This window comes from Palaemon carinicauda, chromosome 2 (genome assembly GCF_036898095.1).
Source record: "Palaemon carinicauda isolate YSFRI2023 chromosome 2, ASM3689809v2, whole genome shotgun sequence".
NCBI lineage: Eukaryota > Metazoa > Arthropoda > Malacostraca > Decapoda > Palaemonidae > Palaemon > Palaemon carinicauda.
The window spans coordinates 149,450,951-149,475,709 of NC_090726.1; the positions used below are offsets into that span (position 1 = coordinate 149,450,951).

Sequence of the window (24,759 nt, forward strand, 5' to 3'; positions counted from 1 at the left end):
TTCCGATCGTTGCGAATGGCGATCAGGGAAAGTGTGTCCAGAAGGGCGAGGCGATGGTGAAGCTCATCCTTGTGCGCTGCTGGTGGTAGGAGCGCCGGTCCCCAGAATATCAACACCTGCAACTGGCTGGGTCCTGTAGGAAGAAACGGAAGGTTGGAGGTTACAGGACGACAAGGTCCAAGGATGGCAAGTTGGGTCGTTGTCAGCAAGAGGCCGTTGGAGAGGCAAACGCGAGCGATCACCTCATCCGCGCGTGGAAGGTCCACGAGAAGGCAACAGATGTACTTTGCACAATTCCAGAGCTTGAGACATTGATGGCTCTGGAGATGGATCCTTCCTAGCACTGCGCTGAAGGAGACGCGGAAGTTCTTCCTTCGAAGGGGGTCCCGAAATTTCTAAGGTTGGTCACACCTCCAGAACATCTGAAAGGATGAATGTTTTCCCGGTGGCTGGAGGTGAAATTGCTCCTCTATGGGAAGCAACACCCCCCCCCCCAAGTACCCCAGTGTTGCTAAGGAGTTAGTCAGTCTGCGCTCCTACTTGATCGTCCTTCAGAAGAGCGCGAGCGAAAAGGAGCTTTTAAAAGAGATTTGGGGGTGCAAGACGAAGAACGTGCTTTCCTCGCCCCTGAGGGATTAAGATTGCGCTTGGCCTTCTTCCTGTGGTGTCCAAATTTCTCCAATTGGGAGGCAGGCCACTCCCTACACTCTGCACAGGCTGAACCCTGCTCCCAGCAATGCCCTCTGCACGAAGGACACAGAGAGTGCGGGTCGGTCTCCAACGATGACATGAAGGCTACCAAACACACGGCACACTCGCGCCCTATACAGGTTCGCATGAAGGCGATCGTAGAGACAACACGCATACATGAAAAGAAAGACTATCAAAAAGTCCAATGACAGTCTAGGTAGAGAGAGGGCACACATGATCTCTACTCAGCCCAAAAGAAAATGTGACGTACCTCACAGCTGTGAAAGTATATACAGTACAGGTACAGTTAGACCTCGTTAATCATGGTTTCTTGCTTCGCGGTTTTGCTTTTTCGCGGATAAGGAGAAAATAAATTTTTTGATTTATCTTTACCCAACACTAAGAATGATTTCTAATCATTACCAACAGCATTGGGATGGCCAAGAACAGTGCAATACCTATTAAATAAATATTCTCATAAAAATTTCAATAAAATTCAAGCTGGGCCATGATTTCAAGTAACCCAGGCTCCTTTACACTGGGAACGCTGCGTGCCACTAACTATCTCTACACCCAGCTGGTCCTAGCTCTCTCTGTAAATTGTGTATCCATTTATGGTGGTGAAAAATTACAGCTTTATTTGAAATAAACCGGATTTTGATTAAACTGTTGTTTCCCTTAACTGTACCCAATAATGATGCATGTAATATTCACATTTGAATATTGTATTTATAATAAAAAAAAAACATAACAAATTATAATCTCATGCACTCTTTACATTCAAATCAGCTGATCAAATCTGCAGTCTGTCGTCAACCTCTATTCACTTTCACGATCAAACTGATATAACCTATCATCCATATGAGTATATCTCCTTCACATTATTATCATTGCCCTTCACTTTTTATTATTATATCCTTAATCCTTTTCCCAAATCCCTTGCATACATTTACTTTTCTCTCCCACACACATCTACAACGTATCTTTCAAACTCTTTTGATTCTCATTATTTTTCGTGATTCCATTCATCTTCTCTTTTCTAGCATTTATTCGTTATTTTCATATTATTAATCATTCTAAACCTCTTCCTTATCCCTCATTCCACATAGTCCCATTCCTATTTTTCTTTCCTTCTCATATTTCCCAAATGCATTGATTTCGCTAATTTATTTGAATTAGTGTAGATGTGGTGGAGGATATGGGCAAAAAGAAGGAACTTGGCTACACCCCGCCATCTCGTCTTTTTGTCATATTGTTTCGCCCTCTCTCCCTGTTGCTTTCCTTAACTGTATCCAATAATAATGCATGTAATATTCACATTTTAGTATCCTATTTGTAATTAAGAACAAGGATATTTCATATTTACTAAAAGAAACAATTATTACTTGTTCTGTTTCCAATTAGCATATTAATTCCAATAATCTTATTTGAAATGCTTCTCTCATATTTTATTTACTTATACTGTGAGTTGAATTGCACAACGTTAACCAGAGTTTCTTCATGTTGCTGATGCACAATATTTTCGTTTTTAGCTCTGTAGTGCTTAATTATAAAGCCTCAATAGAGACTTAGCAAAGAAACAAAGATTTCATTTATTACAGAGAGATATATGAATTATTTGAAGTTTTCTGGGAATGGTTATATGTGGTTTAGCCTAATGACAAGTGATTTCACAGACAGGTAAATTCGACTTACGTCGTTTTTCAACTTAGGTCGCCTCTACTGGAACCAATTACCGATGTAAGGTGAGGTATACAATCAAGCCTTGTTATTCACAATACAGTAGTTAGGTTACAGACACAGACGCGATAAGCAAATTTTCGCGAACAAATAATACACTAGGGTGGGCTAAATCCTAACCTAAATGGTTATTGCCCCTTGCCACGAGCGGGTGCCCGAGTTGATGATTAACACAGCAAGTACTGCCTAATATGACAAATTCAGAGATAATTTGTATTTTTCCTAACCATACAAACCTTAGCTATTTACATTGGGTTTACCTTTCGGCGTAGCTGAAATGGCGAGCCATTAGAATTTAACGAGGGTGTATTACCCCCGCGTTAGTTAGCAGGGGGGTAGGGGAGTGGTAGCTAGCTACCCCTCCCCCCCTCACACACTGGTGAACTGCTTCACTTCACTTAGAGGTAGGACTTGCCTTGGGGGACAGGGCTGGTGGGCAAATATGTATAAATAGCTAAGGTTTGTATGGTTAGGAAAAATACAAATTATCTCCGAATTTGTCATTTGTTCCGTAACCGAAATACAAACCACGCTATTTACATTGGGTGGCTTACCCCTTAGGAAGGGTGGAAAGTCCCCAGCCATACTGGCTTTGGCTTTACCCGGGGACTCAGAATCCGAGTGAGTCGCACTCGAGAAAAGGAGTCCCTGCACCTCACAAGTTCCTTGCTCCGCAAGGAAACGTGTGGCCTACATAAGCTTGTGTGTGAAGGAAGAAAGTGTGACCCGTCCTAGGCAGTTGACCTGGAGTTCCAGAAGGAACACTGGGTTAGGACGTTCCCAATACCACCTCGTCAGGGTATGGGGGACGCGACAGTATTGACTCAATACTCGGAACACAAGGAAGCATGGTTTACCTGCAGAGGTTTGAGGTCAGCTATGCAGAGACCAGGATGCTGCTTCCCCAGTAGAGGGGATGATGAAGAAAGAAGTAAGGGCCAGACATACTTCTTTCATTCATGCAGACTAAAACCTGATAACAATGCCCTCAATATTCTGCTACCTGTCCAAAAAGGAGCCTGAGGTTAGACCAGCTGTTGTGTAGCCACCACAGAGCGATAGAAATGTATCGATACTCCTGAGGGTCACGTCCTGCAGGAAGCGGGCTGCGAAGGTCATTAGACGTTTCCAGACTCCAGCTTGCAGCACCTGCGTCACAGAGTAGTTCTACTCGAAGGCGAGGGACGTTGCGATGTACCCGACATCGTGCTGTAGGGCGGCGTGACGGGGGAGGGTCTGGATTCAGGTCGAGATGAATGTCCTTGAGTCCGAGCTGAAGAGGTATACTGGAGACTCTCCCCTGTGTCCTTCCTGTGCTCCCAACCCGGCTGCACGTGAGGACAAACCGCAGCTGTTCTCACAGATAACCCCTCGATTCCTTTACTGGCAAGAAGGAGAAGGTTTGGGTCATCTGATACAGAATGGAGACTCGAAATCTTGAAGGAGTTGGACCGAAGGCCCGGGACCCCAAGATTCTGAGTCTAGCAAACAACTCAGGAGCGAACCTGAATGTTGCCTTCCCCTATTCTCTTAAAAGGGCAGAGTCGGACGAGACCAAGAAGATTGCTTACACACTGGCCGAGGCCAGAGTGAGCAGGAGCACCGTCCCCCAAGACGGAATACGATCAGAGGCCTGACGTAATGGTTCTTGAGAAGATCTCTTAAGGGACTAAAGAGTCCGAACCATGCTCCATGAAGGAGGTCTCACTCCGACTGGGGGCAGGGACGTTCGCAGCTTCACATGAGCGAGGAAAGGTCCAGCGGGAAGGAAAAAGTATATTCCTTTCAGCCTGAAGGCCAGGGAAAGGCTGAGCGAAAGGCTTCGCTGCCGAGAGCGGAAAAGAGTTTCCTCCCGCCGAAAAGCAATAACTCTGTAACTGCTGGAGAAGAGGCCTCGAGGGAAGAGGTATCTCTCCCACGACACCAACCACAGAAGACTCCATTTCGCCTGGTAGACCCCTGCGGATGACTATCGCAGGTGACGCGACCTCCACTCTGCGACTGTAGCGGGTTGTCTCTTCTTGAGGCGGCGGCGTAGTGTCTCCAGGCGTGAAGCCGAAGCAAAGCAACGGCTCGTGAAACCGTTCTGCATATAGTCACAGCGGAGCTCTCAGGGCCATCGAAAGGTTGACAGACAACCTGGTCGTGTTGAGACCCATTCTCAACAGACAACAATGGTGGGAAGACGCAGGCGTCGATGTTGTCCCACCGTCACCAGAAAGCATCTTGCCAAAGAGCCATGGGGTCTGAGACCGGGGGAGAAGAACAGCGGAAGCTTGAAGTTCCAGGCTGTCGCGATCAGGCCCCCCAGGCCAGGACTTTCTGGTTACTACAGGCCAAAGACCCCCAGGTACTCTCCATCTGCGAAGCTCTGCTCAGGTAGTCGGAGAGAACATTCCTCTGCCCGGAATGAGCGAGCCGACAGTGGTATTGAGAGGACCTCGGATCATCTCAGTATCTCTACTGCAAGATGCGAAAAAATGCGTCCCTTGCTGGTTGGAATACGCCAGTACCATGAAGTCGTCGCGCACGGAGCGACTCAGCAGGAACTGTCGGATCTGTAGAGGGGCCAGACTACGGCCCCTAAGCCTGCCTGAATGATGGGGAGGTATCCTTCCGGTCCTGACCACAGGCCTGAACCGGAACATGCCCCCCCCCCCCCCCCTTTTCTTTGACGAGTCCGAGAACAGCATCAAAAAGTGGGGAAAGGACGAGAATATCCACTCCCATGCAAGAGGTTCCATAAGTCAACACCCATTGCAGGTCTAAACGTTCCGCTGGTCCCATAGGGGCCAGAAAGTGCGGTTAATCGTTGCTTTGATACCACCGGAACTTGGGCCGCCTCACAGGGAACTTATCCCGAGGCGACCGTTCGGGACTTTAGACGGGACAATGAGGAAAAGAGACCCAGGAAAAGTTCCAAGGTAGGGCTGAAAGCTCTGCTTGACTGAGAACAGGAACTGCGACTCTCCTCAGCCTTGCCACAGTCAACTGAAGGGAAGGCTCGGAGAAGGAGGCAACAGCATCTGGTGTTCCCAGGCGGTCACCCATCCAAGTACTGACCAGACCCAACGTTGCTTAACTTCGCTGATCGGACGAGAAGCGGTGTTTTCAACGTGGAATGGCCGTTGACTCAATATCATGGCTAGATACTCCAGATGTTGAGGCAGAAGTAGAGAAGGCTCCTAGCAAATTACCATGATCCCTCACTCTTGGTAAAGACCCGGAAGCTTGACCCGGTGTTGAAGAAGGTCGAACCCGAGCCTACCGGGGTTGACCAGACCTCCAAAAAGCGAAGGGGGCGGAAGCCTGCTCCTGAGCGGCCATGAGGAAAGCAGGGAGAGTTCTCTAGGGAAAAACCTGCGATGCCGCGGCGGGATCGCCACACCGCATCTTGAGCAGGAACACCTGTAGTCTAGGCTGAATTCCAAGAGCTTCCTGGAAGATGGATGGAATGGAAACTGGAAGTACCCGTCCTTCCGATCCAGGGCCTACGGAGTCCTGCAGCCTCGTTACCAGTCTGATTGACTCTGCTGTTCCACGCTGGACGAAGTTTGTTCGACAAACTTGACCAGATCTGAGAGGTCGACGACGGAACTCCCGTCTCGGATGCTTTCCTACGAGAAAGGATTGACTGAAGAAGCCAGGGGGCGAAGCCGTCGATGACCCTATGGAGGACCCTCTCCTAAGGCATGGATCCTTCTGCCCAAACGGGCAAAACTCTTGCCGCCCCATGGCATAGAGGTTCAGTGACACTGGATTCGCAAACAGAGACGGAGAGATGGTAAGAGCGAGGTGCGATATCCTTGGCTGATCACGGAGATCGTGCAGGAATCGGCATCGGGAAGCTGTTATTCGGATGAGTGACCTTAGGCATCCTCCCAGCGTGAGACCTGCAAGGGGGGGTTGCCAATCCTAGAGTTTGTGAACTCTGCCGCTCCCTCTAGGATTATGCCTCCCCGAGAGAGCCTCCCATGCTACCTGTCCCTGACAGGAGGGAACTGCTATTGTACACCTTGTCTTAGCTGCTGTAGCCGGTCCGATAACTTAGGCCGACGAGGCTGAAAGAAGAGTCGCGTTGGAGGCCTGCAGGGTCTGGAAGAAAGCGCCTTGCATGAGTGAAAACGGAAGTCGACTTCCTCCGCACAACAGCTGTCCACGTCTCAGTCCTTGGGCTCAAACAAGCTCTTCCCAAGGATGGAAGAGTGTCTGAGCTTGTCGACATCCACGGATGAGACACCCGAGGGGAAGCCCTCGGTCACTGCGTCTAAATGCTCCAACATCGAGTTTGCCCGCAAGATCGAAACTTGGCGACGGAACGCAAAGGTGCTTGAGCCTGAGAGGAGGAAAGTACCTATGATCTTCCTGGAGCTTCCTTGTACAAAACCTCGGGTCGCAACCGAGAAGGGAAAGGACCTGGTAAGCCCCTTCCACGGGACGGAGAAGAGGAAGGGCTAAACCAGTCACCCCTTGCCCGACGGAGAAATCTCGAAAGGAAAAAATTCCCTGGCACGACCCTTCCAGATAATGACGAGGAGGGAGGGTTAACCCAGGTTCTGGAAAGAATGTTGCCCAGACCTCTCTGAAGATTCTTCCTGCTCTTGCACGTGCCATGCTCTGCGTTTACGAGGAGAAGACCGTACTCTGGAAATACGCGTTCCAGAAGACTCGCCAGGCTGGCCGTGTTGCGAAACCCCGACAGGAATCGCGGTCGCAATCGCCCTGGTGCTCACGTGAAGGTAAATCAATGGTTCGCGTGTGGCCGAACGTGGACGCGCCAGTGCGCGGGCACGCAGGAGCGCGGACGAAAGTGCGCGAGGGAGCGCAGGAGGAGGGCGAGAGCTGGCGGTCAGAATCCGAGAGTTCACAGGCGAGTGATGACCAGTAGGCAAGCAATGGCTACTGCAGGAATCAAGCCGGCGCTCGCGATGGAACACCGTCGGTTTGCGCGATGGAACACTGTCGGTTCGCGCGCTGGAACACCGTCGGTTCGCGCGATGGAACACCGTTAATTCGCGCGAGGGCGAACGTTGGAGCGCATGTGCGCGGGCACGTGGGCATGCGGTCGCGCGGGAACGTGGGTGCGCAGGCATGTGGGAGCGCGGGCGAGCGCAGGCGGTCGGGAAACCGATGGCGCGTTGACGAGCGAGGGCGCGTCTTGGCGAGCGACGGCCCATAGGCGAGTGAAGGCGCGTTAACAAAGGCTAGCGCGCAGGCGAGAATCGCGCGGGCGCGTAGGAGATCGCTGACGCGTAAGAGACTAGGGATGATTAGCGCGCATCGCGCTAATCAGAAGGCGCGCAGGTGCATCAGGAAGGTGAGCGTCGATGCGAGCTGTCAATCAGGCCATCCTGGACGGTCAGGAAAAACTGTTGGCGCCCATTGGTGCGTGGCAGAAAAGGGCGCGCAGATGTGCGCTGGCGAATGAAGGAAGCTGGCGCACAGAAGGACAGAAGTAAAGGTGAGCGCTGGCGAGCAGGAGGAAGATCTACGGCAAGACTCAGTTACCGGAGATCGTGGTCTACAGCAGGCGAGCGCTAGATCGCTACTGATGGTGTCCAGGGGACATGACACGCGTGGCAGATCGATGACGATCGTTGACGAGCAGGCGAACGTTGACGCGTCTGTGGTCGCTGGCGAGCAGAAGGCGACGCGTGGAATCCTGTGCATAGAAGAAGAGTCCTTGTCCAAGACCTGAACCGAAGTTCTAGATTGCGCGGGCGAACGTGGGCGCGTACCAGGAACTGGAAGCGCAGGTGCGCTCTGACGCGCAGGGCGCACAACAGGAACAGCAGCGACGATCATCAGGAGAGCGCTGACGAACAGGAGAGCGCTGGCGAACAGGAGAGCGCTAGCGATCAGGAAAACGCTGATGAGCAGGAGAGCGCCTGTGCGCTAACACTGAGCAAGAGAGCGCCTGTGCGCTAACACTGAGCAGGAGAGCGCCTGTGCGCTAACACTGAGCAGGAGAGAACACTGCAGAAGGGCGCGCAGGGGAACAATGACACGCAAGGGAAGCACCCCCGTGGGAGGCAACCCTTTGCCCCGAAGGGACCGTTGTCCGTTGGAAGACGAGGTCAGACTGCTGTCCATCTGCACCAGGGGCGGAAGGTCAAGAAGGCGTTGGAGATCGATCCCCGGAGAGATCTAAAGAGGAAGGAGCTGCAGGCTGCATACGGAGATTCAAAAAGGCGCCTCTTAGCACCCTTATAGGGAGATGGGAGGTCCTTACGACGTAGCGGACGGTGAGCCTTACGGCGAAGGCGGCCAACAACAACAACAGCAGAAGAGTCCTCCGAAGAGGAGTCTCTATGAATGTACTCCCTCGCGAACGAAAGAGAAACACTTCGTAGAAGAGACGGGTCAGCCAGTGACCTAAAAAGAGCAATCCTCCGAAGAGGGGCTCCTGCAGTTGCCCAGCCCCTTGAGCGTAACTGCAGGTGTGACCGCTCAGCACCAAGAGCATAGTCGCACGAAAAAAAGGCAAGAGAAGAACCCCCCCAAAGGGGAAAAACTCAAGCCTGGACAGGAAAACTTCCCTCAGAAGGAAAGTTACCCACCCAAGGAGGCGAGCCTCCTGAGTGTTCTAAAATGAACTGGAGAGCTGTCAATCGTCACGGGAGTACTTCCAGGAAGAGGAGGAGACACGTCCCTGACGAAGATCTATAGGGGAGGCAGCAACAGCCGAATCCCCAGGCCTCAACAAGACAGCTCACTCCATTGTCACATTACAGAAACGAACTAGATCGGTAACTGTGAAAAATAAAAACAAAAATCATTAGTTAACATTCATTCCCCCGGGAAGGCTCCAAAGAGGAATCCCGAGGGAAAGGAACACAAGAATTACACAACAGGCACGTGCCCTCACAACCACTTACACTCACGGAAGGAGAGCTGTAACCAACACAGAATTATAACAATTATAATTATGTAACTATATAATTATGTAAAAATGAATGAACACTAAAGAAAGAACGAAAACCCCAAAAGGAATCGTTCTACAAAAGCTGAAAAATCAACAAATACAATTAGATTCATAAACTAATTGAGACAAAACGTACGGCGTAGCAACCCCACCCACACAGGAAGGAAGCTACTCAGACGTAGTAAAAGTAACATAGTAAAAGGGTGAACGACCTCAAAGAGAGAGAGAGAGAGAAAGACCGTAGTCAAACTCGATCGCGACCCATGAAATTACACCATGGTGGCCTAACTGCCGAGGGCTCCACGGAGAAATCGTACACTACACACACAAGCACAAACTCTGAAAATAAACTTACTGATTTCTATACTCAAATATATACATAAACACGAAAAAATGTTTACATATATATTGAGTAAAAGAAAAGTAAGTGATTCAGTAAAGACAAAACAAACAATGGCTGCCAAGCGAGGACAAAGACAGAGACGTCTGTCCATTGTCCGAGCCAAAAGTGAAGTGAAGCAGTTCACCGGGGTGTAAGGGGGGGAGGGGTAGCTAGCTACCACTCCCCTACCCCCCTGCTAACTAGCGCGGGGGTAATACACCCTCGTTAAATTCTAATGGCTCGCCATTTCAGCTACGCCGAAAGGTAAACCCAATGTAAATAGCGTGGTTTGTATTTCGGTTACGGAACAAATCACAAATTTTTAAGTAATTTGTATTTTTCCTAACATACTTACCTAGAACTACCTTCTTAGGAGTTACTGGTAACTCTACCTAACCGACCAGCTTTTTGTATAGTTTACCCTCTTTCCGTTTTCTAAGGGGTCAACCTCAGGCGGAGTGATATGTGCCCTGAGGCGACCCGGGGTCGGGAAGCATGCTAACTCAGGTCGGCTCCTCAGTAAGTTTCGTTGGAACAGGTACTACTCGACCCGCAGGTTCTCGGGGAAGGATGGGTGGGCCATAACCCGAAGGTAGTTCTAGGTAAGTATGTTAGGAAAAATACAAATTACTTAAAAATTTGTGATTTGTTCCAACACGGTTACTTACCTAGAACTACCTTCTTAGGAGACTTAAACTTTAGGAGGTGGGAGTGTCCTGCAGGGGCCAGAAGCCGACGGGGAGGCACGCGAGAGGGAACCTCTAAGGAGGTTTTGGTTCTACGACCACTAGAAAACTGCACGAAAAGTAGGGGAGACTATCCAAAAAACTCCCTTATAGTGTCTAATGGCTCACCTTTTCAAAACCAACTCCGACACATGTTCTCTTGGAGGACGTTTCTTCAAGTGGCTAAGGTCTTTTGCGACATCTTCTTGGGCAGTACGGCCCGGGGAAGGAAGGAAAGGAGGTGAGTGGGGGGTAAGGTTAAGGAAGGAACTAGTCTCTCTTGGCATTAACACCCCGGTTACCCTGGGGCCATGACCTTAGATCTCTTGAAGGGCCGAAATGATTGGGCCAATGGAAAACCTGTCCAAGGATTTCCTCGAGCAATCTTTGAGATAGTGTTCCGTGAAGGTGGACTGTCTAGACCAGGTACTTGCCTTCAGGATCTTTCCCACAGCCATGTTTTTCTCGAAGGCCAGGGAGGTGCTCAGACCTCTAATATCATGTGGCCTTGGTTTACCTGGGAGAGGAGTCCCAGAAGCCTCGTAGGCTCTCTTTATCACCTGTCGTAGCCAGAAAGAGATAGAGTTCTTCGAGACCGGTTTCTTCACCCGGCCTGTTGAGACGAATAAATTTCTGATCTGCGGGCGGAATTTTGCGGTCCTCTCCAGGTATTTTCTTACTGTTCTTCTGGGACATAAGAGTAGATCCTTCGGGTTGTTGGAGAGAGGGATGGCTGGCACTGAAAAACCATCAAACCGAGGATCCCAACATGCCGGGTTCTGCGTCTTCGCCACAAAGCTAGGGACGAACCTAAAGGTAACTTCTCTCCACCCTATGGAGTGTGAGACCTCGTAAGAGAGGCCGTGTAACTCGCTAACTCTTTTCGCCGAGGCCAGGGCTAAAAGGAATGCTGTTTTAAGGGTGAGTTCTCTGTCCAGTACGTCCCTGAGAGGCTCGAAGGGTGGCTCTGACAGGACCTTGAGGACTCTGGCTAGGTACCACTGCGGAACCCTTACTTCCTGGGGGGGGACATGATTGTTCAAAGCTGCGGATGAGCATAGAGATGTGCCTTGAGGCTCCCAAGTCAATGCCCCTAAGGAGGAAGACTTGACCTAAGGCTGCTCGTACTCCTTTGATGGCCGGAATAGACGAACCCACGTCGTCTCTCAGGTACACCAAAAAGTCTGCAATGTCCTGGATCGACGCCCTTAAAGGCCTGATGTTCTTGGACGCACACCACTTCACGAAGACTGCACACTTTGCTTGGTAAACTACTGCCGAGGAACGCCATGGGCAACCCGACATCCTTGCCGCGGTTCTCGATGAGTATCCTTCTTTCTTCAGTAGCTTCTCGATAACCTCCACGCGTGAAGGCGGAGGGATCGAGGGTTTTCGTGCCACCTGTGGAAGTGAGGTTGACGCAGGAGGTCTGGTTTGTCCGGAAGCGGCCAAGGAGGACGAAGAGCGAATTCTTTTAGGTCTGCGAACCATTCTCTCTCCGGCCACCAGGGCGCTACCAAAGTCATCAACAGGTTAGTCGTCGCTCTCACTCTGTTCAGCACTTGCCTGATCATCCCGAAGGGAGGGAAGGCGTACACATCGAGGTCGTCCCAGGGATGTTGGAAGGCGTCCTCGAACGCTGCTGACGGGTCTGGGACTGGAGAACAGAACACGGGGAGTTGGGCGTTCAGACGTGTGGCGAACAAGTCTATCACTGGGGAGCCCCACATTAGGATGACTGCCCGAGCTACCTCTGGGTGTAGGGTCCCCTCTGAGCCTATCACTTGACCTGCCCTGTTGAGGCCGTCGGACAGCACGTTCCTCTTTCCTGGGATGAACCTTGCCGTCAGTTCTATCCCTTCTTCTGCCGTCCACTCTAACAGTTCCGTGGCTAGGGCGCATAGATCTCTTGACTTCAGGCCCCCCTGTTTCTTTACATACGCCACTACTGTGGCGTTGTCGCACATCAACGCCACAGTGATTCCTCGTAGGAAGTGTACGAACTGTCGACACGCCCTCAGAACCGCTATCATCTCCAGGATGTTTATGTGGAGAGACGCCTTCTCGCTGGACCACTGCCCTCTTGTCAATTCTCCTAGCAGGTGTGCTCCCCAACCCTCCTTCGATGCGTCCGTGAACAACAGTATCTCCGGGGGATCGGGGGCGAAGGGCATTCCCTTCTCTGTGTTCGACCTGATGTTCCACCAAAGAAGGGTCTCTCTCGTCTTCGGGAGGACTGGGACAATTTTGTGGGGCTCCTTGCCTTGGGTCCACGATTCTTTCAGATTCCACTGTACCGATCGGAGCCTGAGTCTCCCTTGTGGTACTAATTTCTCCAGTGAAACCAGGTGGCCCAGTAACTTCAGCCAGTCCTTGGCCCTCCTGGGTTGGCCCGTCAGGAAGGGTTGAAGTATATGTTCCAGGTTGTCTATCCTCTCCCCTGAGGGGGAGGCTCTTACTAACTGGGTGTCCAGGACCATCCCCAAGTAAGTCATCCTGGTGCTGGGGACTAACTGGGACTTTCCTAGGTTGACCGTGATCCCTAATTCCTTGCAGAGGTCGAGCAACATCACGCCTTGCTCCTTCAGTTGCTCCCTTGAGGCAGAAAGAAGCAACCAGTCGTCCAGGTACCTGATCAGTCGTATGCCTTTCTCGTGCGCCCATACTGAGACTGTGGTGAAAACCCTCGTGAACACCTGCGAGACCGTCGATAGGCCGAAGCAAAGGGTTTTGAACTGCAGGACACTGGACTCCCACTTGATTCTGAGGAACTTCCTGCTGGAGGGGTGCACGGGGATTTGAAAATAGGCATCCTTGAGGTTGAGGGACATGAGGAAATCCCCCTCCCTCAAGGCTGCTAGCACTGTCTTGGGGGTGTCCATTTTGAAGTCCGTCTTTGAGACGAACCTGTTGAGGGCTGAGAGGTCTATGACCGGTCTCCACCCTCCTGTCGATTTCTCCACAAGGAAGAGCCTGCTGAAGAAACCCGGGCCGGGGTTCTCCACTGGCTCTAAAGCTCCCTTGGCGATCATGGACGCTACTTCCTCCTGTAGCGCCGACCTCTTCAAGGGGTTCTTTGGAACCAGCCACTCGGCCCGGTGGGCTGGGATGAGAGGGTGAGGTTCTTCTAGGAAAGGGAGTCTGTAGCCCTCCTTCAGGACGGTCACCGTCCAGGGATCCGCACCGAGATCTCGCCATGCTTGCCAAAAATGTCTGAGGCATCCCCCTACTAGAGGCTCCTGTAGGAGTAGGGGCCTCCCTTCCTACCTCCTTCTGGAGGAGCGGCCAGAGCGACCTCTCCTAGAATTACTGTAGGAGGGTCTGAAGGCTGACTGAGGGGCTGCGTTGGCCCTACGGATGGGCTGCTGAGAGGTTTGAAGCCAAAGAGCTGACGGTGGGTCTCTTCGAGGCAGCAAAGGGGCGGACTGGGAGGAGTGAGGGACGTCCGCTGAGGTTCTTCTAAACATGGGCTTCCTCATAGGAGGGGGGGGGGCCTAAGGTCCATGTCTCTCATCCTCCTCACTTTCTCCATCGTATCCTCCACCAATTTGATGGGGAAAATGTCGTTTCCCCAAACGGAGGAATTCCTCAGTCTCCTCGCTTCTCTGTCCGGTAACTAAACTTGCTAAGGACAGTATCCCTCTTTCTAAGTACCCAGTTCGTAGCCATAGACAGGGACTGGGATGACAAAAACTTAAAGGCCTTGCCTCCCGAACTAACTAGCTCCTTCAGCGTGGCCTGATTGTCCGGAAGGGAGAGGTCGTGGGACGCCTGAAACCCCACCAAGGTGCAAGACCACCAATCCAACCAGGAGGACACGTAGACAAGGTCCTGTGCCATGTCCTCCATCATAGAGGCTTCTGACGGGGAAAAGCACACGGGGGCAGTGGTGGCCCTGTCTTCCGAGGCTCCCTGGTTCAGTGAGGTCACCGCTGCTTCTACCGCACGGGGTCCGCCGCGATGCCCTACTGGGACGTAGAAACGTTTCTGCGTTTTCAACCCTGGAAGCAGCTTGGAGGAACTCTGGCTTCTGGGGGCCTCCGCCAGTCCTGCCCGGTAGCTATCTATTTGCTCCATCCCCAACTTCACGTCCGGAGCGAGAGGGAGAGACAATGAAGGCTTTTGTTGCACAGGGTTGACGATCATTCTGGACAGTCTGGAGAGCACGGCCTTTGCTACTGAGGGCTTAGGTTCGTCTAATCGGTGGTGTCGACGAATTAGGGCCAGAACCTTACGGTAGGAGGAGATGTCATCAGACGAGCACTCCCCTCCTTCCACTAGGTCTTCCGTCACCAGTTCCTCCGTACGGGGGTACTCCGTGACGGTGGGAAAGGCAACGCTGGACAAGTCTGCCCGTGGTATGGGCTACCCCGTGGGGACGAAGGTATCCGTCATGGGAGTACCTTGTTCCACGGGAGACTCCGTGGATGGGGGATCCATGCGGACCGACGGGCGCCCTTGGTGCTTTAGGAAGTCCTCCAAGGTGCCCGTGGTCGACGCTAAGCCTTCCTTCTTAAGACGTACGTCCTTCCTAAGGGAAGAAGAAGCGGAGGCCATCGTTGGGTTAGTCACTACACGGGGGGCCTGGTTCGACCCCTCTTGCCGGGCGACTGGTCTGAAGGAGGAGGTAGGAGGATGAGACACAGAAGGCGAGGCTCTAGGGAGCCACCCGGAAGCGGCCACGGCTGTGGTAACCTTAAACAGCTCGCTCCGGGGCACTGTGATGTTCACCCACTCCTTGGACTTGCTCCTCTTGGCTTTCTTCTTAGAGGACTTAGAGCTTTTCTTTCCCTGCCTGGAACGGGAACGGGACTTCTTTTTGCGAAATTTTTCCCTCTTCCTCTTGCTATACTTCCAGTCCTCGTCCTCTGACGACGAAGAAGAAGAGGAGTCCGATGCCGACGACGATGACGAGGATGAGGACGAATCCACCAGACCGCCCGAAACGTCCAAGACTGCGGGGGGAACTCCTCGACGCTTCTCAGGTGTGGGAGGCTGCAGAAACACGGGGGGTAGCGTAGACGAGGGAGCCGGAGGGGACCGAGCGAGTCCTTTGTAGAGCCATTGCTCGATATCTTCGTCTCCTCTAGCGGGAGACCTGAAGGGAGTCCTAGGGGGTACCCACGCGGTGGGGTCTGAAGACGACGAACTTCCTTTCTCGGCGTCTCCTTCGGCGGTTGAAGCACCTGAAATACGCCATGATGCCGGGGAAGAATCCACACTTGGTTTCCCCCCACATAGGATCTTCCGAGGAGAGGGGACCTGCGGGCACCAGGACCTCGCCTCCTACCCACACTCCCGCACTACCCTCAGGCCCCACACATGCCTGCCCCACACTAGACACTTCCCCCACAGGAATATCAGATTCTTGGGGAAGGGCAATGAGCCTCTTCCCCGCAACGGATTTACCTCGTCCCCTACTCTGGGTAGGGGAAGAAGGACGGGAGCTACGGTCTGCCGAGACGTCTGGGGAAACCACAGGCGACGAGACACTGGATTTCTTAGGCGACTTCTTAGCCGCCGCCTTCTTCTTAGTCCCGAAGAGCACCCACTGGATCTCACTCCAGGAAGCACACTCCGGGCACGTGGAGGCAAGGGAACACACTTTTCCCCTACACGTGGAGCACAAGGTGTGGGGATCAATCTCAGGTTTTGAAAGGAAAGCCCCGCAAGACTTCCCGGCCACAGGCCTAGGGCAACGACGAGGCTGCTCCATAACGCAATGCTAATACACCAAGAGACACAAGGATGCAAAGGGAAAGTGAAAGGGAAACACGTGGGTAACGCGTGGTAAGCACAAAGGGTCGGGGGACACAAAGGGCCGCACAAGGTAAGAGAGAGCGCGGCGAGATGATGATCACGACGCGACCAGAAACTTAGACCAGAAACTTACTGAGGAGCCGACCTGAGTTAGCACGCTTCCCGACCCCGGGTCGCCTCAGGGCACATATCACTCCGCCTGAGGTTGACCCCTTAGAAAACGGAAAGAGGGTAAACTATACAAAAAGCTGGTCGGTTAGGTAGAGTTACCAGTAACTCCTAAGAAGGTAGTTCTAGGTAAGTAACCGTGTTGGAACAAATTGTTTTTAATTTGGTTTTTACAACAGTTCATAATCATATGTACAGTGTACAGTACATTTGCACACGTACAGTACACTACGTACTGGACACAGTAAGGTTACAGTACTGTATTGTGCTTAAGTAAAGTTTAAAGTCATCATCTCCTTACTGTTCTGTATAACAAAAGTTGTTCTTATCTAGTACTGTACTGTAACCTAATACTCACTGATACTGCAGTGTATATTACTGTAATATATGTACAGTAATATTACTACAGTACAGCATAACTGTATTTACTGTAAGTGTTCGAGTTTTCGTTCAAAACTCGTAGCCTACACTGCTACTCTAGAAGGACACAACTTCTTATGTGTTATCTCTTGTGCAGTATGTTATCTATACTTTCTTAAACAGAAATACAGCTTATTTTATAAACTAAAAACTTGAATATCACGATAATATTAGTTTCTTTTAAATAGATAAACAAAACTGTGCATTCAATTACTTTTCAACAGCCGATTCTCTCTGTCTCTCTTTCACTCGCCCCAGTTTTAATACCGACACCCTATAGGGGTGAGCAAGCTGGGTATATTCTTGGCATTCCATGCAACTTTTTTCTCTGGTATATTTGGCAGTATTTATACCTTTGAAATGGTGCTTTAAGGAGCATTTCACTGGGCGACACAGGTTCCTCGCCCAAAAATAGATTTTTCCTTTATCAAAATCCCTTTTATGTGCAGTTATGCATAAATGGCAGATAGTTAAACTATCATAGAAAACATCACTGCTAAGCTCTCTTAACACAACTATTTAATATAAAAATAGTCACAGCTATTTTCACAGCTCGTTCGGTAGGATTCGTGTTAATCATGTGAACATTTACGTTGAATATAAGTATTTAAAAACGATTTTATATACTGTACTTTAATTCTTCTTTATAATAAAGTAACATGGTTTGTGTGCTTTTAAAGCTATTCCAGTGATATTATGACTTCAATACTTGTGGCGGACAGACAAAGTCTAACCAAATGACTCACACAACTGGATTTTTATTTTCCAGGTATTATTTTTGACTACACACAAATTTGAAACTGAATCAACTCGAAACGACATAAGTCGAGGTATACCTGTATAGAAGTGGCTGGGTATCCCCCAGCCCATCTGCTCAAGTGGTTAGGCAGGTTGCCACCTCGCACTTTAAGTCTAATGGCTACCTTACAGCTTCACCGAAAGATACATACATACATATACTAAGGCACTTCCCCCAAATTTTGGGGGGTAGCCGACATCAAACAAAAGAAACAAAAAAGGGGGCTCTCCTCTCTATGTTCCTCACAGCTTGACAAGGGACTCAATCGAGTTTGGCTGGTACTGCTAGGGTGGCACAGCCCACCCTCCCACATTATCCACCAGAGATGAAGCTTCATAATGCTGAATCCCCTACTGCTGCTACTCCATGGTCATCCAAGGCACCGGAGGAAGTAGCAGGGCCCACCGGAACTGCATCACAATCACTCACCATGCATTCCTATTTCTAGCACGCTCTCTTGCCTCTATCACATCTATCCTTCTATCACCCAGAACTTCCTTCACTCCATCCATCCACCCAAACCTTGGCCTTCCTCTTGTACTTCTCCCATCTACTCTTGCATTCATCACCTTCTTTAGCACACAGCCATTTTCCATTCTCTCAACAAGGCCAAACCACCTCAACACATTCATTTCCACTCTAGCTGCTAACTCATTTCTTACACCCGTTCTCACCCTCACTACTTCGTTCCTAACCCTATCTACTCGAGATACACCAGCCATACTCCTTAGACACTTCATCTCAAACACATTCAATTTCTGTCTCTCCGTCACTTTCATTCCCCACAACTCCGATCCATACATCACAGTTGGTACAATCACTTTCTCATACAGAACTCTCTTTACATTCATGCCCAACCCTCTATTTCTTACTACTCCCTTAACTGCCTCCAACACTTTGCATCCTTTTTTCACTCTCTGATGTACATCTGCTTCCACTCCACCATTTGCTGCAACAACAGACCCCGAGTACTTAAACTGATCCAACTCCTCAAGTAACTCTCCATTCAACATGACATTCAACCTCACACCACCTTCCCTTCTCGTACATCTCATAACCTTACTCTTACCCACATTAACTCTCAACTTCCTTCTCTCACACACTCTTCCAAATTCTGTCACTAATCGGCCGAGCTTCTCTTCCCCGTCTGCAACAAGTACAGTATCATCCGCAAACAACAACTCATTTACCTCCCATTCATGGTCATTCTCGTCTACCAGTTACAATCCTCGTCCAAGCACTCGAGCATTCCCACTCTCACCGGAAACCAATTGCTCACTTCATTTCCTATCCAAATACATGCTTTACTACCTTTGTAGAAACTTTTCACTGATTGCAACAACCTTCCACCAACTCCATATAACCTCATCAAATTCCACATTGCTCCCCTATCAAATCTATCATACGCTTTCTCCAGATCCATAAACGCAACATACACATCCTTACCTTTTGCTAAATATTTCTCGCATATCTGCCTAACTGTAAAAATCTGATTCATACAACCCCTACCTCTTCTAAAACCACCCTGTACTTCTAAGATTGCATTCTCTGTTTTACCCTTAATCCTATTAATCAGTACTCTACCATACACTTTTCCAACTACACTTAACAAACTAATACCCCTTGAATTACAACACTCATGCATATCTCCCTTACCCTTGTATAGTGGTACAATACACGTATAAACCCAATCTACTGGTACCATTGACAACACAAAACACATATTAAACAATCTCACCAACCATTCAAGTACAGTCACACCCCTTTCCTTCAACATCTCAGCTCTCACACCATCTATACCAGATGCTTTTCCTACTCTCATTTCATCTAGTGCTCTCCTCACTTCCTCTCTTGTAATCTCTCTCTCATTCTCATCTCCCATCACCGGCACCTCAACACTTGCAACATCAATTATATCTGCCTCCCTATTATCCTCAACATTCAGGAAACTTTCAAAATACTCCGCCCACCTTTTCTTTGCCTCCTCTCCTTTTAATAACCTTCCATTTCCCTCTTTCACTGTCTCTTCAATTCTTGAACCAGCCTTCCTTACTCTCTTCACTTCTTTCCAAAACTACTACTTATTCTCTTCATATGAATAACCCAATCCCTGACACCACCTCAGGTCAGCTGCCCTCTTTGCCTCACTTATCTTGCACTTTACTTCCACATTTTTCTCTCTATATCTTTCATACTTCTCTACACTATTACTCTGCAGCCATTCTTCAAAAGCCCTCTTTTTCTCTTCCACTTTTACCTTCACTCCTTCATTCCACCATTCACTGCCCTTCCTCATGCTGCCTCCAACAAACTTCTTGCCACACACATCACTTGCAATCCCAACAAAATTTTCTTTTACTAACTTCCACTCCTCCTCTAAATTACCAGTTTCTCTTACTTTCACTTTGTCATTTGCCATTTTCAACTTTTCTTGATATTTACTTTTTACCCCCGTTTTTATTAGCTCTTTAACCCTCACTAGCTCCCTTTTACATCCACCTACTCTATTCCCCCACTCTTTTGCTACTAGTTTTCCTTCCACCAAAAAATGATCAGACATACCGTTAACCATACCCCTAAACACGTGCACGTCTTTTAATCTTCCAAACATTCTTTTAGTTATCAACCCATAATCCATTTGCCACTCTTACCCATGTATACTTGTTTTTATCTTTCTTTTTGAAAAAGCTAGAACTTATCACCATCTCTTGCTCAGCACACATATCTACCAGTCTCTCACCACTCTCATTTTCACCTGGTACGCCACATTTCCCAATGACACCTTCTACCTCTCCAGTCGAAAGATAATCCAAATAAATAATGAAAGGTTTGTTAGCATGGGAACAAAGTTTTATTAGCTTAATGTAAATAAGCATAAAGATCTTAGAACTATGTACTTTGTCTTACGGTGACCTTTGCCAACGAAACACTACTCTGATTACCTGGATTTAGTCCGTTATAACATTGTCCGTCACTGTAAGGGTCTACAGTAAATCTGAAGTCTGTAAGTGAATACTCACCACCTGAGGTGTTGGAACCCCCAATTGGGTGCCAGATGGTGCCTGGATTGCTAATAATGTATCCCCTTCAAAACAACTACATATGTCATAGTGAGTCACGTATGCCATCTTGTGGTTGCCCATATCTTCTGTTATATTCTTTATACTTTGCAGCACATACTGAAAAAGAAATGTTACAATATAACTATTCAGTACAATGAAATACTAACATTCAAAAGAAAGCAAACTAGAAACTCAAAAAAAAAGAAGAAAAAAAAAATTATCTGTTAAATTAGAACACACATTTCTTAAGAAATCACTAACTGCAGCATTCCGTGAAATACAGAAATTCTCCCTATACAGTCACATATTCACAATACATACAATCATATATAAAGTAATACCCTACAGTATACACAAATCTTCCTAAATAACTAAATGCTAAACTCAAACATCCAAATACACCATATTTAACAAGTTACACAATATGAAATCTATAAATAAATTACCAAATTACAAAACACTATTAGATATATATATATATATATATATATATATATATATATATATACCGTATTGTTATATAACCAGCGGCTAAGTTTAAATGTTTAAAATCTTTTATTCTGCCAGAAGCAGTGCCTAGAACATTGCAAAAGTTCAAATCAGTTGATATGAAGCTCTTTTTTCTTTGTTCTCAAATCCTGCAAAAGTGCAGTTCTTCCTAATTTACGACCAAATCTTTATATGATGCATTAATTACTGTATAACAAGAAGTCTGGATTATTGACATGCTGTTTCACCAATCTAACATTTGGTTTAGATTGTGAAGAAAACAAGTCATATAGTACAGGGAGATGAGATTCTATTCCAAGATTCCTTTAGGTGTAATTGAAGAGGTCTCATTCTGAGGCGAAAATCATGAACGAACTTTTCCAAAGAGGCCATGATATCTAAGAGACTAGCCCATCTTTTCTAAGACCCTGCTTGTTCATCTTTCAGCTTTTCATCAATCTTCCTCTCTAGTCTCTTTTGAATAAGCACACTGACGTAAGTGTGATGCCAAGGAAAATATCAAACCAGTTACATTGACATACAAAGTTTGAAAATAAAACATGGTAAAACTGTGAGTGAACTGAAGAGTTGTTCTGTTCACATCTAGAAACAAAAAGGAAATGTAAACAACAAATGCTAGTAATATCACTGCATGTACTGATATCTGGTGATGATGGGTGTCAACACCTGGATGGCTATTTAAATTCAGGTCGAAACTCCTTTCCATTTTTTCTTGCCAAAAGATGAAGCTTGACACACAATAGCTGCACTGTATGCATTATAAATATTGATAAGATTTAGTGAAATAAAGACCTTTATAAAGATATATCTTACCTGCTTATGCTGATCCAGCATTTTCTCATGTTGATCTAATTCTGCAATTTCCCCTTTCAACATAGCCACACGGTCTGTGAATTCTTGGGTGTTAGACCCCGGACCTCCACCTTTCCAAACAATTGAATTTTTACTTTTCTTCTCTATGAGACCAATGCCTTCTAAAACATTGGTGATGTCGTATATTCTTCTCTTTTGACGTACTGCCAGCTGATCAGCAGCCTGAAATGAATAAATGGAAATCATTAAAACCATAAAACAAGAATAAATTTTGAAAACTTTTACATTAGAAGCATCTAAAATTTCAGGGATTTTTAGCAAAACTATGAAAAAAAAAAAATCTCCCAAAATTTATACATGACACAGAATCAGTGAAATTTAATACACAGATATTATAATATAACTAAAATTAAGAGAATCTTTCATACACTGAAACATTCTTTATTAGATGTTAAGAATTAGTGTACTATACGTGATTATATAAATATGACAAATTCGTAGATAATTTGTATTTTTCCTAACTATACAAACCTTAGCTATTTAATAGGGGTTATTACTTTCGGCGTAGCTGAAATAACGAGCCATTAGAATTTTAACGAGGGTTTACTACCCCCACAGCTAGTTAACGGGGGGAGGGAGGGTAGCTTGCTACCCACCCCCCTCACACACACCTGTCCTTGAGCTCACTTTGCTTAGAGGTAGGACTTCAAGGGGGATAGGGCTGGCGGGCAAGTTTGATTAAATAGCTAAGGTTTGTATAGTTAGGAAAAATACAAATTACCTACAAATTTGTCATTTGTTCCGTAACTGACATACAAACCACGCTATTTAATAGGGGTGACTCACCCATTAGCAAGGGTGGAAAGTCCCGGCCAGTACTGGCTTTTGGCTTTTCCCGGGGACTCAGTATTTGAGTGTGTCAGCACTCGACAATAAGGAGTCCCTGTACCTCACTAGAACCTTGTTACGCAAGGGCTGCGGCCTACGTAATCTGTGTGTGAAGGTATAAAGTGTGACTCATCCTAGGAAGTTGATCTGTAGTCCTTTAGATGGAAACTTAGGAACACAAAGAAACATGGTTTACCTGCAGTGGTTTGAGGTCAGCTGTGCAGAGAACCCAGGATGCTGCTTTCCCCAAGAGAGGGGAAGATGAAGAAAAGAATAAGGGCCAGGCAAACCTTTTCATTCTTGCAGACTAAGACCGGGTAACAATGCCGTCAACCTTCTGCTACTTGTCCATTAAGGAGCCTGAGGTTTTAAACCAGCTGTTGTGCAGCCACCACAGGGCCGATAGAAAACCTATCGAGCCTCCTGTGGGTCACGTCTTGCAGGTAGTGAGCTGTGAGGGTCGTCTGACGCTTCCACACCCCAGCTTGAAGAACCTGTGTCACTGAGAAATTTTTCTTGAAGGCCAGGAACGTAGCTACGCCCCTGACATCATGTGCTCTAGGGCGATGTAACGGAGGAGGATCTGGATTCAGGGACAGTTGAATCACCCTACGAATCCATGCCGAGATGGTGTTCTTGGTGACCCTCCTCTTAGTCCTGCCAGTGCTCACAAACAATGCCTACACCTGGGGACGGACTGCAGCCGTTCTTTTGAGATATAGCCTCAGACTCCTTACTGAGCACAGTAGAAGATGGTCTGGGTCATCTGTTACAGAACGAAGACTCGAAATCTGGGAGGAGTCGAACCGAGGGTCCGCCATCCCCGGATTCTGAGTCTTAGCAATAAACTCAGGGACGAATTTGAACGTTATCTCCCCCCATCCCCTTGAATGGGCGATGTCATGTGAGAGACCATGAAGTTCACCGACTCGCTTGGCCGAGGCCAAAGCTAGTAGGAACACCGTCTTCCAAGTTAGGTGGCAATCTGAAGCCTGGCGTAATGGTTCATAGGGAGGTCTCTTAAGAGACCTGAGAACTCGAACCACGTTCCATGGAGGTGGTCTCACTTCCGACTGAGGGCAGGTAAGTTCATAATTTCGTATGAGTAAGGAAAGTTCCAGCGAGGATGAAATGTCCATTCCTTTGAGCCTGAAGGCTAGACTTGAGGCTGAGCGATAGCCTTTCACCGCCGAGACTGAAAGGCGCATTTCTTCCCGCAAATACACGAGGAACTCCGCTATTGCTGGAATAGTGGCATCGAGTGGAGAGATACCCCTTCCACAACACCAACCACAGAAGACTTTCCACTTTGCCTGGTAGACAGATGCGGATGACTTTCACAGATGTCCATACATCCTAATCGCAACTTGTTGCGAAAATCCTCTCTCAGCAAGGAGATGCTGGATAGTCTCCAGGCGTGAAGTCGTAGCGAAGCTACGGCTTTGTGGAAGATGTTGGAATGTGGTTGTCTGAGTAGCTCGTGTCGCGGAGGGAGTTCTCTCGGAAGTTCCGTTAGGAGTTGCAGAAGGTCCGGAAACCATTCCACGTGATGCCATAGTGGAGCTATGAGGGTCATTGAAAGATTGACCGATATTCTGGTCTTGTTGAGCACCCTCCTCATCAGACAGAACGGGGGAAAGGCGTACACGTTGATGTTGTCCCACCGTTGTTGGAAGGCATCTTGCCAGAGTGCCTTGGGATCCGGGACTGGGGAGCAGTACAGCGGAAGCTTGAAGTTTAATGCTGTCGCGAACAGATCCACAGTCGGGGAACCCCACAAAGTCAGGACTTTGTTGGCTACTAGATGATCCAAAGACCACTCGGTACTCACTATCTGAGACGCTCTGCTCAGACTGTCGGCGAGCACATTCCTCTTG

General features: G+C 48.3%; 1 protein-coding gene and 1 non-coding gene across 2 annotated transcripts in view; both read right to left on the minus strand.

Moving 5' to 3' along the window:
* Positions 1–24,759, minus strand: part of LOC137627780 (transcription factor E2F5-like) — an 87,830-nt gene that overhangs the window by 37,579 nt on the left and 25,492 nt on the right. The window contains exons 2-3 of the mRNA XM_068359105.1: positions 21,995–22,216; positions 20,630–20,788 (exon numbers count right to left, since the gene is read on the minus strand). Of these exons, the coding sequence (XP_068215206.1) occupies positions 20,630–20,788; positions 21,995–22,216 (381 nt within the window). The remainder of the gene's footprint in view (positions 1–20,629; positions 20,789–21,994; positions 22,217–24,759) is intronic.
* Positions 5,445–5,563, minus strand: LOC137630290 (5S ribosomal RNA). The gene has a single exon (XR_011041697.1). It is a non-coding gene; the product is annotated as a 5S ribosomal RNA (ribosomal RNA).